This window comes from Olea europaea, unplaced genomic scaffold (assembly GCF_002742605.1).
Source record: "Olea europaea var. sylvestris unplaced genomic scaffold, O_europaea_v1 scaffold664, whole genome shotgun sequence".
NCBI classification, from domain to species: Eukaryota; Viridiplantae; Streptophyta; class Magnoliopsida; order Lamiales; family Oleaceae; genus Olea; species Olea europaea.
This window is the reverse complement of record NW_019265017.1, coordinates 251,926-271,869: the sequence shown is the minus strand read 5'-3', so window position 1 is coordinate 271,869 and position 19,944 is coordinate 251,926. Positions and strand designations below refer to the sequence as shown.

At 32.5% G+C, this 19,944-nt stretch overlaps 1 protein-coding gene across 1 annotated transcript; it reads right to left on the bottom strand.

Moving 5' to 3' along the window:
* Nucleotides 1-12,290: 12,290 nt before the first annotated feature.
* Nucleotides 12,291-16,107, bottom strand: LOC111390255 (coiled-coil domain-containing protein 97). Its single transcript, XM_023015267.1, has 3 exons — nucleotides 15,810-16,107; nucleotides 14,771-15,333; nucleotides 12,291-12,759 (listed from the first exon to the last, which is right to left on the bottom strand). Exons 1-3 carry the CDS (start codon nucleotides 16,087-16,089, stop codon nucleotides 12,505-12,507), a joined length of 1,098 nt encoding a protein of 365 aa, XP_022871035.1. The 5' UTR covers nucleotides 16,090-16,107; the 3' UTR covers nucleotides 12,291-12,504.
* Between the last annotated feature and the right edge of the window lie 3,837 nt (nucleotides 16,108-19,944).

Sequence of the window (19,944 nt, the reverse complement as noted above, 5' to 3'; positions counted from 1 at the left end):
TCTCCATTTAACCGTGAGGATTTATGTTTACTTGATATTAGTGAGTGTTTAATTACATTTATTTTTTATGAAAAATATCAATTTTTCACCTAAATTTTTAGTTGGAGCGTTTGATTGTTATTTTTTTCATGAAAAATATTTTTCAACTTTTGAAAATTTGCCTAATTTTTCTTGTTTTTAAGGAAAATATTTTTCTTGGGTAGAGGTGGTTTTTATTTTCCATAAAAGATAAAAAATATTTTTTTTTAGGTGATATTTTTCATGTCAATCAAACACACTCTTAGAGTTTGTTTAATTAACATAAAAAATATCATCTAAAAAAGAAAATATTTTTTTTTGTGAAAAATAAAGACCACCTCTACCCAAGGAAAATATTTTCCTTAAAAATAAAGAAAATTAGGCATATTTTCAAAAGTTGAAAAATATTTTCCGTGGAAAAAATTAGCAATCAAACACAAGTGGTAATTTTGGTGAAAAACTGATGTTTTCCATGGAAAATAAATGTAATCAAACACACCATTAGACATCGTTTGATTTTTCTTATTTTTCAATCACATATTTTCTATCAAGTTATTATTTTAAAATGTATTTTTATATAAAAATGGGGCTCAAACACCTCTTAATATTTAATTTTTAGAAATTAAGATTTATATATAGGTCATGTTGAGCCCTATTTTTTTAAGAATGTAATTTTGCAATTTTCATTTTCAATCATATATTTTTTATAAAATAATAATACGTGTATTTCAAAAAAAAAATCTTATTTTTTAATCACACATTGTCAAAAAAATCATTATTTCATAATACATTTTCTCCCAAAAATGGGGATCAAACAGGAGCATAGTTATTGTAATTGTTATTAAAACCTCATTTGGTAGCAATTTTTTACCCCAAAAATTAATTTTTGATCGTTATTTTACTATTTCAGTCGTCATTTTTTACTTCTTCATTCACAGATGAGACCCACTTTTTTCTCTAACGATTAAAAAATCAATTTTCATAATTAATATCAAACATGCCCATAAAAAGACATTATCACATGCATTATGCATATCATTATTTCATTAAGAACATAATAATATTATCGTGTTTAGAGAATAGGTCTCAATTGTGTTAATCACTAAATTATTTAATTTCTTAATTAAAAGTAAACTCAAGATGACATACACTAAACGACATTTAATGCATTTTTTGGGCCGGTTAAAGCGGTATATGATAAAATTGATGTTGTGGCAAGTGAAATCCACGCACGCGGTTTCTTTAAGTGAGGAAGCTTGAACACTCAACGCGTTGTTATTGATCAATCTTTACATCGTTTATTTAGAAAATTAACCATAGTGGGTACTTTCACCTTCATTTTGGCTCCCAACCTAACTCAGAAGGTTCCATTAATCAATTTTAGTCCTTTCTGACATTCTTAAAATTTTAAAAACATGATTTTGAATAATATTTTTTAAAATGTGAGGTTCAAAAGTAGAAAAAAATTTAAATTTACGTGTAAAATATTTTATTGAGTGAATGTATGATTGAAAATGAGTATAAAAAATTAATTAAATTAATATAAATGATGTCAGACAACTGCTTGATATTACTTGTCTCTAATGACAATTTTCGTTCAAATAAATCGCGCGTGCGTTTGCCTACTATTTTAAAGGACGAAAAGGGAAATTCCATTTTGTATGAACAACTATTTTGTAGATAAGACTCATTTAGAATTGAGTAACCATACCATAATTTTTATTAACTACGCCGCATTTTAATTACAATAAATATTCTTAAACTTTTCTTATTTTTACATTTACATTTTCAACACTTGAAAAAAAAAATTCATGAATCCTCTATTATTTTTTTACATCTTGTCCATAGAGACGATTTTCATCCAAAATGTTTGTGATGAGAGTGATGAGAGCCAAAAAGAATATTTATCTCTCTTATTTTTAAATAGTCGAAATAAGTAAATAATACAAAAGTTAAAATATTTTCGCATCTTTTCAATGCACATGAGTTGAATTAGGGCTGGAGAAAAATCTCAAATCGAACCGAACTGAATCAAGCGATTTTTTTTAAATTAAATACTCGAAGGAGTATCTGAATAGAAAATCGATGGGTTCGATTCAATTCTCGTTTCTAGATCAAGAACCGAATCTCCATAATTTTTTTAATTAAATTATTTTAAATAAACCAAATTATTTTATTTTTTATAAATAAATTTGCTAACCAGTTAATTTAATTCAAACTCAAAAATATGGTTTTCTTATTTTTAATTTTCAGTTCAAAGCCAACTTAATCAAATTGGCCCAAATTTTATCCAGATCTGTTGCTTTATCGTAGTGACGTCTCTATCGTTCTGAAGAAATCTAATTGAAGCCCAGCTCACTATCTTCCTCTTCCTGTGATTTTAATTAACCAATCTATGGAGAAACTCAGCAAAAAGAGACGCAAAAGACACACAAAAGTGAATTTCGTTATTTTGTAAGAGTTGTTGTAACTTTGTAAATATTAAAAAATTTAATTATAATACAAAATATAGGAAACGAATGGAACTGAACCAATCCAAAGTGAATCGAACCCAAATGGTTCGATGATTAAATTTGGATCAGACGATTCCACTTACTAAATACCAAAAAATTTCAGGTTCAATTCAATTCTCGTTAGAAACAGACCGAACCGAACTATGTTCAACCCTAAGTAGAATATATTTGGATGAAAATCGTGATTAGAGACAAAATGTGTTAATTAATTAAAAGTTAAAAATAACAATGCAACAAGAAAAATATTGAGGACATAAAAGCAAAATGAAGCAAATATTGAAAATCTTTATTGTAATTAAAATGTATTGTAAATATTAAAAAAAAAATTGTTGTATAAATATAATTATCCTTTAGAATTAGAATAATGCTGAGTGTACAGTACCTACTATACACTCACACAAGTGGATCCCATAATTATTTTAATCAAGGGGCCCACTCGTGTGATGTGAGAAGGCTGTCAAAGACGGTGTAAAAAGTGTTGTTTTTGTAGCATAATTCTTAGAATTATTTGTTTTGTTTGAACCCCTTTTTTTAAAGAATAGATTTATATATATATTTAAAAATTTTGTGATTGAAAAATGAGTTGGGAGGAAAATAATTTTTTAGAGAACATGGGTCAAACAATGGCTTGTTATGGAAAATGTTTGAATAAACTAAGCTATGCTGATGATAAAGTTTCCATTATACAACGTCGACATGTTATTTGTTAAAAAGGGAGAAACATATTTGGAACTTAAAAATTGAATAATTTTTATTGATAAGTTTTTAGAATATTTATAGATGCCGTTACTACGTTGCAGACTTTTAATCACGTCAGGTCTCTGTTTAGCAATGATTAAGTTTTAAATTTAAATTTAAATTGACAATTAGTTTTAGTTAAATATTTTATGCGATTTACAACTTTTAAACCACACATTTCATCAATTTTTATCCAAAGTGAACAATACATAAATAAGGTGGTTACTATATACAATTTCATTTTTAATAAATTAGTTTTAAACATTCAAAAATCAAATATAAGTTGCAACTTATTTCACAATCACAAATTATTGAATTAATTGGTTACAACTTAACAAATAATAAGTCACGATTAAAAATTTAATACAATCTCACATTTTTTTAGATTACATATTATTTATTTGTCGCAAATTAATCAATTTATTGGTTACAGTCACTCAAATAATTGATTACAAACACTCTTTAGAACTATGCTTGGTGTACAAAAAATGGCTCACAAAATATTTACAAACTTCCACTTAGCAGTTTTCTCATTCAACCATAGTCAAAAACACAAAAAAAGGCACCATACAGGTGCTACTAGCACGGCACGTGTAAGGTGCCTGTACAAGGGGAATTATTTCACTCTTTATCCCATCCCAACTCGCCCACCCTACCATTAGCACCAATCGAGCACCACCTCACCTTACCACCACCGCAACACCACTATCACCAGTGCCCGCAACAACACCATTACCATCTCACCATCGCCACCACATACACCACAACTAATTCAGCCCCACCATCGTAAAAACCACCACCTTCCCACTAACAAACCTCCATTTCTACTACACCAAAACCATAACCCCTACCAAAAAAGTCCTTAACTTTGCCGTCGGCACCACTACCAGCGCTTATATCAACAATCAATACCACCACCTTTTTAAATTTACCATCTCTTTCCCACCTATACCACACTATAACTGTCAACATCACTCTAAACAAATAAAAAAAATAGAGGAGACGGCAAATAAAACAAATCGCACCAACACAAACAGAGAAGCATAGATGCGAATGAAAAAGAAAGCAACGACGCGTCAATGCAAGAAGCAACAACACCCCATAGCTGCAACCGCACAATGCAGAGGCACTCTTATTGCTGCAAGTGTCGCTAAGCATAGCACACAATGCTCATCGTCGATGAGCTATGGCCATTGTTAGAGATAGAAGAAGAAGAAGAAGAATGAGGAAATATTTAAGATTTGGTAGTGACATGGGGTGTATTGGGTATGTAGATTAATTTAATTTTATAATACTATTATTAATAATTAAAATTGAATTATCATCTAATTTTCGAATTGCAAAGTTAAAAAAACATGTGTGGGTGTAATTTTCACTTATCAAAATCTACTAAATATATCTAATTTTAGAGCAATGTTATAAGTACAGATTTTTCCTATAAATTTTGTACAGGAAGAGAATTGTCTTTCTATAATTGGTTGTTGTTAAAAACAGTTTTTTACAACAGTAAATCATAGGAAGACAGCTCTCTTCCTGTACCAATTCTATTAAAAAAATTTGTACTTGCAGTTTAATACCTAATTTTAATTCCCACCAAACATGGGTTACATTTGTATGACATAATTATCTAGATAACAATACAAGAGTCCTAATTGGATCAAATGTTGTCTCGATAAATATTAATTTGAAATTCAACTAATTCTACAAACACTGCTATCTTCTAGAAATAAATAAACAATTGACTTATTCAACATTTTAGGTTTAAGAGGCAAAATGAACCATTTACTAGAAATATCATTTTTGAATAGCAATTTTCGTTTTGAATTTGCCTCTTACCAGCAAATCCAAACAGGAATCCTAATTGTTCATTCAATCAAAGGGTTGATGTTTATGCAATATGAACAAAGCAACAAAGGGACCTAATTATTGTTCTTTCAACAATTATATTCCGAGGAACCAATCCCAAATAGAAAGGACAAACATGAAAAAATAATCAAGTCTAATCTTCGAAGGACGGTTCCGCATTGGCTTCAGCGACTATACCTATGGAAAAAATCATGGATAAAATCTTCTTGTTCTTATTCAAGGGTGCATTGGCAATTTCATTAGCCTCGTTCAAAATTCGGTCCAACATGAAACCCTCTCTATACAATGGCACTGCAACCTCACAAAGGATTTTCGAGATTTTGTTCGATGGCAAGTTGTTGAGCTCTACCCTCTCACAAGGTTCCCAAAAATATCAAAATACTCTTTGTCACAATCGTAATCAAGTAGATAATCTGGCTTCTCTTCATCGACTTCATTTTTCTCCAACGGAAAAAAAGTTTGCTCCATGTGAAATTGGGTAAGAAAATGATCACCCGGTTAGAAGGGTGTGACCCGAATTCCTTGATGAAATAATTGTAGTGTTCTAATTAAAGTCTACATCAAGAGAAATTCTAATTGAAATACTATTGAGGAATCATATTCAAGTTTAATTGACAAATTATAGTTAAAGTTTATTTGGAAGCCTATTGGGAATTGGAATTTATGTTGGACTTGATGAGATCAAATAAGGAAACTTTTCGCATTCTATTTTATCTATAACTCTACTTCTAAGGATGGATTTTTCCAATAAATATTACTCTCTTTCTAGATTTGTGAAATTTTATTGATGTAATTGTATTCTCTCCATATTGTTATTGAATAAAACATCGATTCCTTTGCTTAACTCTCTTTTTGTTTCTTTACTTTAATCATGCTCTATTGGTTGTGATCTTACATATTTCATATTACATCATTAAATCTCAATTCTTTCATTGCCTTCCGGTCCAACAAGGTGGTTTCAGAGTTGTTTCGCCTTCAACAAATGGTATTAGAGCTAGGTTGCAGATTTTTCGTGATTTGATTAAGATTTTTTTAGAGATGACTACTTTAAAATATGATATTCTGTCGTTGAATCGTAATACGAGATTTTCGCTGTGGCAAGTAAAGATGAAGGCTATTTTATCGCAGATGAATTTAGACGATGCGTTGCTGAGTTTTGATAAGATAGCAACTGATAGACAACAAAGAAGAAACAATGGAAGGATATGAAGGCTCTATCGAAGATACATCTTCAACTCTCCAATAACATTCTGCAAGACGTCTTGAAGAAGAAGAGAGCAATGGCTTTGTGGTTAAAGTTGGAGCAGTTGTACATGACGAAAAGTCTTCAGAGCAAACTGCATCTTAAGTAAAGGTTGTATTTTCATCGCATGACGAAAGGAAGATCGCTGGAAGACAACCTTGCTGTGTTCAAAGAAATCATCACAGATTTAGAAACATTGGAGTCAAGTATGATAAGGAGGATCTAGCCTTGATCCTGCAATATTCGTTGTCCGCTCTTATTCGTCGTTTCGGGACACAATCTTGTATAGTCATGACTTGCTTACGATGCTTTATACTCAAAGGAGAAGATGAAGCATCTGGATGGAGCTACATCTAGGGATAAGAAAGTTCTGATATCTCATGGTGGTCGATGGAGGGGCAGATCGAAAGTGAACTACAGCAATTTGCATTGCTTCTACTGCAGATGAGAAGGACATGTTCGGAAGGATTGCGATAAGTTGTAGGCTAAAGGTGATTTAGCTGTAAATCATAGGACTCAATCATTGACTTCGGACGAGACCAATGTAGTTGAGGATTTTTTGGATTGCGGTGATGTAATGTTGACTGTAGTATCTGATGTAGAGGCTAAGCCTGACGAGGAGTGGATTCTTGACTCAGTATATTCGCACCATACATGTTCCAATCGGGACTTGTTTCAGACATATGAGGTGGTTAAGCAAGGCAGAGTTGTCATGGGAAACAACAAGTCTTGCCATGTTGCCGGAATCGGTCGAGTCAGATTGAAGTTGCAGGATGGGATGGTCAGAATACTTGGCCAATTACGACATGTTCCGGATTTGAAGAGGAATCTCATCTCGCTGAGTATCCTGGATTCAAAAGGGTATAAATTCTCTGGTGAATGTGGAGTCTTGAAGGTCCGAGGATTGTTAGGGTTGTATGGATGGACGGAAGAAGTTTCAGTTATACATCTTACAGGGGAGCGTAAAATTAGTTAAGAGATATCTGGACAAGTTCAATACCATGGTGGAAAATCAATTTGGTACAATACCTCTTGTGGCAGGCTCTGAGTCAATTCATAATATTGCTCAGGAGAGCATTGATGATTTCGCTTTACCACAAATTTCAGCGAATATACTGTATTCAGTTGCTAGGGTTGGATCCATTGAGCATAGGTACGGTGGTGTCTGTGATGTCTATAATGCTTTTAGGATCGTTGAAGGTAACAGTTCTAGCAAGGGACCTTCGATCATGCATTTTGTGTGGTTTTCTACTACAAGGTGTGCTTCGACCCTGTTTGGTCAACAGTAATTTCTAGGTGGAATTTTGGAAAATCAGGAGTAGAGTTCAGGTGTTGCTTGTGGACGCCGTGCAGTGGAAGATGTTTTTGTGAAATAGAGAGTTTTGGTTTTGGTTGAAGAGTTCAATTTATTTCACTGCAGCCGAATTTACTTTTTCAGGTGGGAAAATTTTGGAATTTTGTTCGTTGTAGTGGAATTCGTATCAAGGTAGAGATTGTTAGAATTTGGATGTGACCCGAATTCCTTATTGAAATAATTGTAGAGTTTTAATTGAAGTGCACATCAAGAGGAATTATAATTGGAATGCTAATAGGAGTTGGAATTTGTATTGGACTTGATGAGATCAAATAAGGAAACTTTTGGCATTTTATTTCATTTACAACTCCACTTCTAGAGATGGATTTTTCCGCATAAATACTAGACACTTTTTCTAGATTTATGAAGCTTTATTACTGTAGTTGTATTTTCTCCATATTGCTATTGAATAAAACATCAGTTCCTCTGCTTAACTCTCTTTTTGTTTCTTTATTTTAATTTTGTTCTATTGGTTGTGATCTTACATATTTCATATTACACCATTGAATCTCATTTCTTGTATCACCTTCCGGTCCAACAATGAGGTTTCAGAGTTGTTCCACCTTCAACACACCTTCTTTACTTGACCCCATTTTTGGTAAATCGAGATCATAAGCCTGCCGTGCACAACAATAGTCATCCACCCGTAGTATCTCGAAATTCATTGTGAATGAAAATGTAGAAGAAAGCTGTGGGTGCTAATGAAGATTTTTATTCTTTTTCAAAATATACAAAAGTTAGAATTTGCATTATGGAAAGAGGGGGGTGGGCAAAAATCGTACCAACCTACAAAAATTGACCAATTCAAATCGAATCGACCGATTTGTGTTGGTTTTTTCTTAAAAATTCTGTTAGGTCGAATTTTTTAGAAGAAAGGGTAATGTTGGGTTATGGGTTTATCCATCAAAATCGATAAAATCCGTCCAACTCAATCCGCTACTTAAAAAATTGATAAAAAAAAAAATTAAAACAAATGTAAATATTCAAAAGTTGAAACCTTACGACCCTAGTTTATAAAGTCTTTTAATTTCTCTCATACTTCCTATTTCTCTCTAGCCATAAAGCTAAATGCCATCCTCTCTCATTCTTTCTCGTTCAAGCCCGTCAACCGTCGCAACTATGTTTACATCTAGGTTCAACGCTAATTGTCGTCTTTTATTCCTTTTGGTACTCTGAACTTTAGATTTTAAGTTGATTATTCATTTATGTTTTGCAAATGTAGGTTTCAGGCTTTTTTCTTTTTTCCTTTAAGCTAGATGATAATTTGGATATTATATGCATTTTCCTTCATCCACGATTACAAGTTTTTATTCATAGTCGAAGCATTGTTGTTGATAGATTTTTATTATCGAGCATGTTTTTATGATTTTTAATGTCTAAATCTACCAAACTCAATCAAAACATGATTGGGTTGAAACACATGAGTGTGTTAGGTTGGTTTGATTTTAGATCAAACTGACCATATTAGGTTGGGTTTTGGTTGGGTAAAAAATCGACGCAACCCACGCCCACCCCTAAAGAGGAGAGTGTCGCCCATATTTCCTTAATCAACTAGGATTAGTATAGGACGACTGCAATAGCTAGGTTGAAGAAAAATTTACACTATTAGTTAAGGAAAATGCTCGTTATATATCATCATTTACAGATTCTTTTACGAATTGATGATGCAACAATAAATTGAATTAAAATTGTCAAAAAAAGTTCACCACTTAAATGATTATGCTTCTATAATGTGGGTTGGCGGCAAAAGAAAGTGGAGGGATTTTTATTTTTTATTTAGTCGGAGAGATTTTTACTCTTATGTGATCGGTTGGTAAACAAATTTGTAAGTTATAATGTACATCTAGCACAACAGATTAATCAATGGCTAAATATAAGTATTAATTTGCCAAAGGTTCATAACCTTTACACATTATCACATTCACGTCCCAAACTTTTTTTTTTCATCATATCATATTCTCAAACTAACATAAATTGTTTTTTGGTTACGGTTTCTCTCCACAATTTTCTTTAAGATAAGAGTAAAAGGAATCATTTGCCCATTAAATTTTTGAATATAAAAACAAATAATTCTATAAAATGCAATAAAATATTTGATCCTAAATTTAATGAACGTTAACAATATTTTTGGATGAAAATTATGATTAGGGATAAGATTTTCAGATTAATGAAATGTCAAAAATAAGAATGTGATGAAAAAAAAGTTAAAGATGTAAGTCTGATAAAGAATAAAGATTAATGATCTTTAACGCAATAAATGTGGGGCGAATATAACCATCTAATGAATAGGAGATATGTTGGGCTTTTTTCAATTGAGGGTTGGGGATAAATTCAGGGATTAATAGCACAAATGGATTTAAACTTTAAATTGGACAGCTTGCGTTGGTGCGGAGCTTCTTCATTTCAAACTCCTCTTAGTGTTTGTTTGATAGAATTTATTTGGGAATAATGAGTCATTAAATAGTACTCGATTGTAAATTTCAGGGCCCCTAAAATTAGTTGAGGTGCGCGTAAGTTGGTTCGGACACCTATGATAATCAAAAAAAGTAAAGGACCAACACGAGCTTAAATTAAGTACTAAATATGTATAGCAGGTTCATGCCCAAAATTTTTCGTAACTTGTGAACTCGAAATTTTTTTAACATTGATAAAGAAGTTTAAATGAATCAAATCTGCAGAAAATGTTGTAAATTGAAACAAATAACACAAAATAATAGGATAATCTTGATAGAAAAAAGAATCGTTGCTTTTCCCTTCAATTGTTCATAAGTTTTACAGCACATACATTTACATGACATACATTACAAAACTTGTAATATATGGGATCAATATTTTTGTTCAACAGATCCATTCCACCTAGTCATAAATTTAGCACACTTGTTTAACAAATAATCATTATATTTAATTTAAATCAATCCAACGTTCAATATATTATGGATCTCAAGTGGTTAAAACAAACTCTCACATAGTCTTAGTGAAATATATATTAAACATTGGATTAATTTAAATTAAAAGTCACAATTATTTGTCAAATAAGTGTGTCAAATTTATAAGTACGAGGAACATGCTCAATACTTGCAACTTATGGGATAAAAATGGTACTTTTTATTTTAATTACTACCTATGGCAAGTGAATCAGTAAGTACATCTCATTTTCACGATCGACTGAAAAATGAAAATACAAATTTTATTACTCTTTAAGGTTCGGCACAACTGTTGTGAATGGAGTTTGTCTCAATTGAGTTTTCAGCAGTATTTTCAAAAATTGTTACTAAAAGGTTTTTAATTGTTTAGTTGTGAAAAGTCATCTAAACGAAAAATTAATTTTTCTGGCAGAATAACTATAAACATATTTCTGTAAAAACTACATATTTATTTGACTAAATATTAATTATTTCTTATGTATTTCATTAACTGTTCTTTCACAAATAATGTCTATGTCAATATAATATCAAATATATTAAGATTAATATTTTTATTTAAATCATCATGACACGTTTATTTCAATAAATAAGATATTACTTAAAATCTATTTTTCAATTATACACAATGTGCTATTTCTATCATATTATAACCCACCAATATATGGCATATATTTGCCATATGAACTATGAAGTAAACCTTCTACAGTCCAAAGTGATAAATATTAAGATAAATCATGTCATAAATCTTCACAAGCTCATTAATAATATTAGGAGTTTGATAGTTGTTTATATATAGAATCGATGTTCATCTTATAATAATTATCGATGACATGACATCAATTTATTGATAATAACAAACTTAATTCAAATATTAAAATCTATTATAAGTGGAACTTGCCACATGTATATCAATATTTACATAAGAGATTACATAATACTTACATGACACTTTACCATTTGTCATTTTAAAACAGAATCAACTTTTTGTTTCGATATTTTATTTCCACATTATTTTCAGTAACTGCTTATATACCATTTTTATATATAAATAACAAAATCCATTATAAATATATTCACCAATGAATTAATTTTCCCATTCATCGACGCTTAACAGAAAATGAATATCGATGCTCATTAAATGATACATATATTTAAAAAAAAATTATTTAGAAAAGCTCAAAATTTGAGTTTGCATAACCAATCGAGATCCAGGTAATCCGACCTATAATGTGCAAAACATCCATGTTTGATATGTGTTAAAAAGTCGATAAGTTTTTGAAAAAAAAAATGTCAAAATTTACAATTAATTTTGATGACACGTTAATAGAATCTACAACTTTTATCAATTTTTCAACCAGATATTTTCTCAATTTCTATAAAATCTATAAAAAAAAAATAAAAATAAAGAAAAGATCTAAATTTTAATTACCCTGTAATTCCCAAGATGATTACATGTTCCCGTGCCATTTTGAAGTGTAAACAAAATAAATTTAGCACATCATTTTTAGCCTCTAGTAAAATTTATAAATCATTTATAAATGATCAAATTTCGTATCAACTATACATTCCAATGGAACCACAAATCCACTTATCCACCACTTATTTCTATATCTATAAATTATACAGTGTATAAATTCTTTCCAAACTGAGGCTTAGCATTCAGTGTGTTCATAGAAGGATACGCTTCTCAATTCATAATAGGAACAAAATGACACAAGCAGTGATTGTTCTTAAAGAGAGAATATAGCAAAAACAAGACCTACATAATTACAAGAAGTGAATTCTACCGGCTTGATAATATGAAAGCATAAAGAAAAACACCAGCAAGTTGTGTAGCAGCTATTCTTCTCAGACATCATCAAAGTATTTTTCTTCAGCATCATGATTTACTTCTTTCATCCAGTGATCGTCTAAGGTCTCATCCTGGTCAATTTTGGAGTAGTCCAGATGCTGATGATCATCCCCTGCCAAAAACTTCTGCTGCATGATATAGGTGAACTGCTCCATCCGATCTTTCATCTCCTCAGGTGACAAACTATCTTCCTCGATGGGTTCTGGGGTTGTAGATTGCCCATTGTTGTGCACACCATGATTCGAGTGTAACTAGTAAATTTAATAACTATAAGATCATATATTGAAACAACGGCAATAACTGACAACGATAAATTATGGATATGCCCGTTTCAACTTCTTTCTAATTCTCAAAAAGTTGGGAAGTGATTAAAAGGAGCACATAGAATGGATTGGTTCCAATTTGTTTTTACAACGGATCGAGCATGTCATGGAGGGGAAAAAAAAGAAGAAGAAGAATAAGAAAAGCAAAAGAAAAAGAAAAATAAGAATAAGATGAAAATCAGCTTCACAGGAAACTATCATTACAGTTTCTTAGTCTAGTTGCCAGATTCCCTTTAGAAGTCACCTATCCTATACTTTTCAGCTTACGGTATGGCTGAAAGCTAGGATTTTATTTTCTTTTCTTTTCTTTTGGTCCAGTAAAACAATGCAGAACTCCTAGAACAATATAAGCTAAGATGCCTAATGCAACCAAAAGATCTTAACAAGAAGTTGGGAAGGGGGAAACCACTCACAAAATAGAAAACACATGCCATCTGGCATCTTACAGGGATCCTGAGTATCAAATCAATACAAAGCCAACTACACTAGTTATTCAAGGTGGTTACGAAAACTCCAGGCGGCAATATAAAACGAAACCCAAATGGCAGATATGGCTAAACCGAGGATCTATTCTTAGCATACACTACGAAACACAAAAATACCTATAGTTCACACAAAGAATGTAGAAAGCTAATAATCTAATCACATCATTTACGGAACCTATTTTAATAGTCAAATCATGATTGCCATCATATTATGAATATAAATGAGTCAAATGACATAGTTCCCTAAAAATGTCCAACCACTACACTTTAATGGAGGTGAGAAAATAAAAATTTTGTTTTGAAAAGTCAAAACTATTTTAATCGAACTTTTCCCATTTTTCAGTTTGCTAAAAGGCAGCTCATAACCAAAAAATCAGCATTTCTATCATTTAGGAACTTTGGACTTAAGAAAGTGCAAATAGGGAAATGCATTTAAAAGGCGTCATTTCTGAAATCGATCTATAGTTAACGAATGGAAGGAGTCTACGAAACGCTCTTTTTGAAAGCTTTCTACCCATAGAAATTGGCATTGGTTAGTGCACATAAACATTAGTGCATGGATGAAGGAAATATTGATCTTGAGAATTATCCTTATTTTTCTAGGGATGTTAATTAAAGGAAAATTAGAACGTGCCACCATGTCACATTTGAAAACAACTACTTCTCTATAGGTTATAAGCTTTGATAGAACCATTTTCAATACTTCAGCTATTTCTCACATAGGTGAAGACAGATAATTGGTCGAAAATGAATTCAGCCTAAAAAGACAAATAGAAGATTGGCACACATACAAGTGAAAGAGGACCATTTTTTATTTACATTAATAGAATATTATGATGGAGTTACATGTGGATATGATGTTACAGTTATTTCTATCAACTAAAGGATTTCTATCAACTAAAGGATTTCTATTAACTGAAGGATTTTCATAGCTATACGCCATGCGAAAGAAACATATGTGAACACTTAAGTTTAAGGAAGGCCAAATCATTCAGTTTCTTATTGTAATTTATAATACCTAACAGAACTATTTTCTCAACTAAGTTCAAACGCCTGCTGAAAGGAGCAATCTAAAGAGAATTAGCTGTATATGCAATCCACTTATTCAGAGCATAATAAAATCAATTTTATCTCTATAGTCTGATGAGCAACAAGATTTCAGATAATAACAAAAGAACATATTTAACAGAACTCTCATGTGAAGACAAGTATAATCAGGAAGAAACAATAATAGAAACTTTTACCTAAATAACGAATCACAGTTTGCAAAACCAGTTGCCTATATTAATCTCAAACAGAAAGGGGCAGATTTATTTGCTAAGGATGTGTATCAACATATACAAAGTAAAGGAGCATATGAAACTAAAAGGACGTGTATCAACATATAAAAAGTAAAGGAGCATATGAAACTAAGTGTGCAAATTGAAGTGATCAAAAGACCCAGTAATTTTTACCTCAAGGCTCCTAGAGGTTTTAGTACCGAGGCCAACTGTCAAATTTTCCTTCTCAATCTCCTCCTTTCCTCCACCTTCTTCTTCTTCTTCTTCTTCTTCCTCCTCCTCTTCCTCCTCCTCCTCCTCCTCCTCCTCCTCTTCTTGCCATTCTCTTTCATTTCCAACCCAATCACTCTGAGCCACACCCAAACGTTGCTGTTCCACCCTAATTTTCTCCACTAAAATGGCCTCCTCAGATCGCCTCATCAGAGTCTCCGACCACCGCTCTCCAGGCCTCGCCATGCTTCTCCCACTCAGGTCCTGGAATTTACCCACGTACTCATGATGCAAATAGGGCTCTCTCTCCCTCATTGCATCCTCGGAAAAGTACTGCCCACCTGCTACTAAGTTATCCATATATGCCAGCCTCCGATTCCTGATCTTTGCAGACTTTGACTTCTTTTCCTCCTCAGTCGGACTGATGACACTCCTTAGACGATTTAAATGCCAATTGATTTCGTAATCATCTTTCAACACATCAAATTCTTTGAGTTCCTCAAGGGATAATTTTGATCCATACCGCTCTAAATTCATTAAAATAAGCACAGGATTAGAGCAAAAATCAGAGATTTATGAACTTGTGAAGCAATCCATGTTTGTGTTTGCATTTAATAAAAACAGAATACGTCCACAATCAAATGCAATGTGCAGTGCATTAAGCATTTCCCTCTTAACCCACCCCCCGCACCAAAAAAAAAAAAGTCACATCCCCGTAACAGTGGAAAAATTCTATCATATGAATTGTCCGCAAACAGAAAAAGGTTTTCACTATCCATATCCAACTTCAATAATAACACTCCGATGAAGAATAAGATGAACGAAAACTAAAAAAATATAAAATAAATTTGAAGGGACTTCGAATAATTTTTTCACTTTTAACATATTTATGATAAAAAAGCGCATACCCAACTACCCAAAAAGACAGTTAGAGGCATATGCACATAAATAAATAAGCATATACTAGGAAGCAATTCAAATCAGATTAAGAGGCATCAGGTACCTAAGAAAACAGCGACGTCGCGAGAAAGGAGGTCAAGGAGGAGGGATTTGCGTTGGGAGGGTGTGGCTGCGGAGGATTGTACCGCGCGAGGGAAGTACAAGTCCTCGAGCTGTGACAGCCTATCCGATATGCCTCCCTTGGCTTCGCTGTTTATCATGGCTTTATCAGGTTTTGATTTCTCTATAGAAGATGGTATCCGTAGAGAACCCACTAATAGTACTGTGTATTGCTGTTTCTTGGAGCAGGGCCAGGTTAAACGAGTCGGTATCGTCGTGCACATGTATCTTTGGGAAGGGTTAATAGACTGATTTAGCCCTCTTTCCGATCAGACAGTCAAATTTTAGCCCATTCCGACACCGTCGCGAAAAATGACGAAATTGCCCTCCCGGTGCTGCGCGAATTTTGTTTCCGATCAGCCAGTCAAATTTTAATCCATTCCGACACCGTCGCGAAAAATGACGAAATTGTCCCTCGGTGCGGCGCGGATTTCGTTTCCGATCAACTTGTCGGGGGGCAATTTCGTCATTTTTCGCGACGGTGTCAAAATGGGCTAAAATTTAGCAGGCCCATTAAAATGAAAAATATAATCGTTATTCATCACATCAAATCATTATATTTGACTTTTTATCTCTTGTATAAAATTCGTAACGATTATATTTTTCATTTTCATTTTTACATTAATGTGCACCAAACGGGTCATTAATCTATAAACGTGAAAGTAAGTATCTATAACCATAATTCTACTTTGTACGTCCAAAGTGTATTAAATTGTTTATCTCCTCTCACATGTACAAGAGGAATTCGCGTAAATAAAAAAATCTCAACATGTGGTCTCCACTCTCTATTGTGGATAGTCGAAAAGGAATTAAGTAAAAAAATTCAATACATATAGCATGGTCTAATCTATAAATATGTGGATGATTTGAAGGATTGTGCTGTGTCAAAAAATTTTGTACAGATGATTTGAATTCAAATCAAGAAAAAAATGTACGCAATTCAAATTAAAGGACCAGCGTATATCTACCGATCTATCTGTACAAAATCACATGTACTGGTTGAATAATTGTGATTTGAATATGTACGAAGGGAGCGCTCCGCCTACCAATATATTTTACAAAGATTTTTTAAAAATAATTTGGATTGTTGAATTTTAAAAAATCTAACGATTGTCATTAATTATATTATAATCCTTCAAAATTTTTAGAATAATGTTATTCTTAGTGAAAATTATTGACGGTCATCCTACGTGACATACGCATGGTAGTTTGTTATTTGATGCATAAGATAATAAAAAATTAACATATTAATGAATCAAATAATTACCTGTCATAAGTATGTCACATGAGACGTCTATCGATAGTCTTCACTGTGAATTATATTACTCAAATTTTTATTCCCATATCGAAATATATCGTACTTACCTTTTAAAAATCGTCGATTACCTTCTCATAAACAGTTTATTCCCCGAAAAAGGGAAAAAAAATGTAAAAAAAAAGAAGGAACAAAATCAAGATTCTTCTCTTCTATGTAACTTGGTTGTCAATTCCTCAAAAATCTTTTCTTTATTCCACAATTCACGATTCCTCACCTCCTACGACTTTTGATGTAAAGCATTTCGATCCATTTGTCTCGCCGAGATATATTGACAGATGAGCTCACATTTAACATAGAAGATAATTTCATAGAGACGGACACCTTGCCTTGAAGCAAGTACCATGAATCATGAAATTGAAGAAGATATTGATTGAAAACAAGGATTGAAAAGGAGATTCATAATAAATAATCTCTAATTGTCACCCATATGTTAGGCTGCAAATCTTCAACCTTAATTTTCCATTGATGCCAATTTCACAAACCTGTTTCTTGGATAACATTATGAATTTTATATGAAGGCTTGAGATGCCAATCATTGGTGGTTGGATAAGAGATATTGGTGAAGCAGACAAGAAGAACAGAATGGTGAAGCCAATGAGGAGAAGAATCCTGATTTTCTTCTCTTCTCTCTCTCTCTCTCTCGGGAATAACCGCTTGTGAGAAGGTAATTGACGATTTTTAAAAGTTAAGTAGGATATGTTTGGATGTAATGATAAATTTTTTGAAGAATTATAATATAATTGATGACGAGTGTTAGATGTTTTAAAATTCAAGAGTCTAGATTATTTGTCAGAAGTCTTTGTAAAATGTATTAGTAGACAGAACACTCCCTATTTATAAATATGAATAAAACATAGGCTCAACATTAATTGAAGATGGCACAATATGCAACTTTGGTTATGTTGGACTCTGATCTCTGATTTAAACTAAACGCTCTCTCAAAACCACTTAGTCTGTGTAGAAGTTTGGGGTGGATCATCAAGATCAGCTCAGAATAATTATCGTCATAATCCCAAAAAAACATCGTCATTACAAATTCTCTACCACATTGCCAAAACAGCTGCCCCTAATCAACTAGGAACTTCTGACCAATATGACGTTAGCGCCTCCATATCCCACCAATCAACTGCGAGAATTCCTTATTTGATGTCAGCTCATTATTACCTGATAATATAATGTAGATCAATGTCATGATGATCCGATGGGCGCCGACCTTGGCAACTAGTTGAAGGCAATAACACTGGCACGCGCCCTCAAACTCGATCTGTAGCTGATTTGGTTGACAAGACCTAAGACCGACAAAAGGGAAAGCTCTTCCCCCTTATAAATAGAAGCCAATAGTCCCTCCCATGTGCAGGCTGAGCAAAACCCACCTCTCGTAGGAAAAGAAAATCACACAAAAAAGAACTACACACTACAGAACAACCAAACAAAGTGGTGGAAGATTGTTAGAAATATATTTTCCATCTCGACGTTGGCCCAAAATTTGGCGTCAACAGGTTATATTCTCGTTCGGTGCAAAGCCCTTGATTTTGTGATTTGTCACGGTTGAGGCTTTTAAGTTCTGTTGACCCAGCAAACTCTAAGTCTTCAAAAGCTAATATGGAGTTTGTAATCAGAGTCAAAGCCGAGACAAATTTGCATTACTGATGAGATTCATTTAGCAATTGATCAAGCATTTCATTTGTTATTATCAAGATATATTTATTCAATTCAACTTTTAGGCCCTATTTGATGGTCATCATAAAGAGAAATTGAGGAAAGTAATGTTTTGAATAGCAAATTTTTTTTAGAATGTGTGGTTAAAAAATATTTTTTTTAAATTTATGTGCAAAATATTTTATTCTGTGAAAGTATGGTTGAAAATAAGTATAAGAAATATAGAGTTTTGAAATAAAGAGATTCAAACAATGGCTTAATTTCTTTCAAATATGAGAATTTTGCTAAAGATTCAGAACCAATTTTTCGGTTAAAAATGGTTTTAGAAATTGTAATTTTGGACAACTTTGACCTAAAAATTAAGCCCCCTGTTTGTTGCACATTTTTCCTCCATTTTAGAAAAAAATATTGCCATTTCTAGGGCCCACTTGCCATAAATGTTTTGACTCTCATCTCACATTTTGCTTGAGAGATGTGCCCAACGATAGGAATGATCATTCTCATTTTTGATAAAATGTGCAACAAATAGAGAATAAGTGGGACTTGAACTTTGAAATTAGTGAGACCAAGCATATTTATGTTCTATTCTTCTAGATGATTAACACGATATATTTATTTGTAGAAAACCATCAAAAATTGAATAGAATATCTTATTCTTAATTTACTCACTTAGAACTTGTAAGTTGAAGAAATTGATTGAACATTGGAATAAAATGTTTGGTATGTAAGTTCGTAGTTTGGCCTTTGAGGGTTGGGTCCTAAGAAGTACCATTAGTTTTCGGAAAGGGTGGAGACATATATCTTATTGGGTTCAATCTAAAAGCCAATTGCATGTATCGTTGTCGTCCAGCATGAGCTTAGGTCGAGTTTGGGTGCTGGTGCGTGTCCTCGTCTGACACACACACACACACACACTTTTATTTAAAATCTATGGGCCACTGTTATTAATAAAAATGTTGGGTAATGATCTTTTAAATTCCAACCGCTAGCTCTTTCTACAAAAAATTTCTCAATCAACCGAAGTCTATTTTTGTAATTGACATATGTGATAGACTGTAATTGATGTCTATAATCAATTGTAACATACGCGAGTTTTCAATTT

Coding starts and splice junctions, on each gene's coding strand:
- LOC111390255 (XM_023015267.1), bottom strand. CDS start 16,089: ATGTGCACGACGATACCGACTCGTTTAACCTGGCCCTGCTCCAAGAAA. Junction 15,334..15,809: donor CGACGTCGCTGTTTTCTTAG/GTACCTGATGCC, acceptor TAATGAATTTAG/AGCGGTATGGATCAAAATTA. Junction 12,760..14,770: donor AAACCTCTAGGAGCCTTGAG/GTAAAAATTACT, acceptor TAAATTTACTAG/TTACACTCGAATCATGGTGT.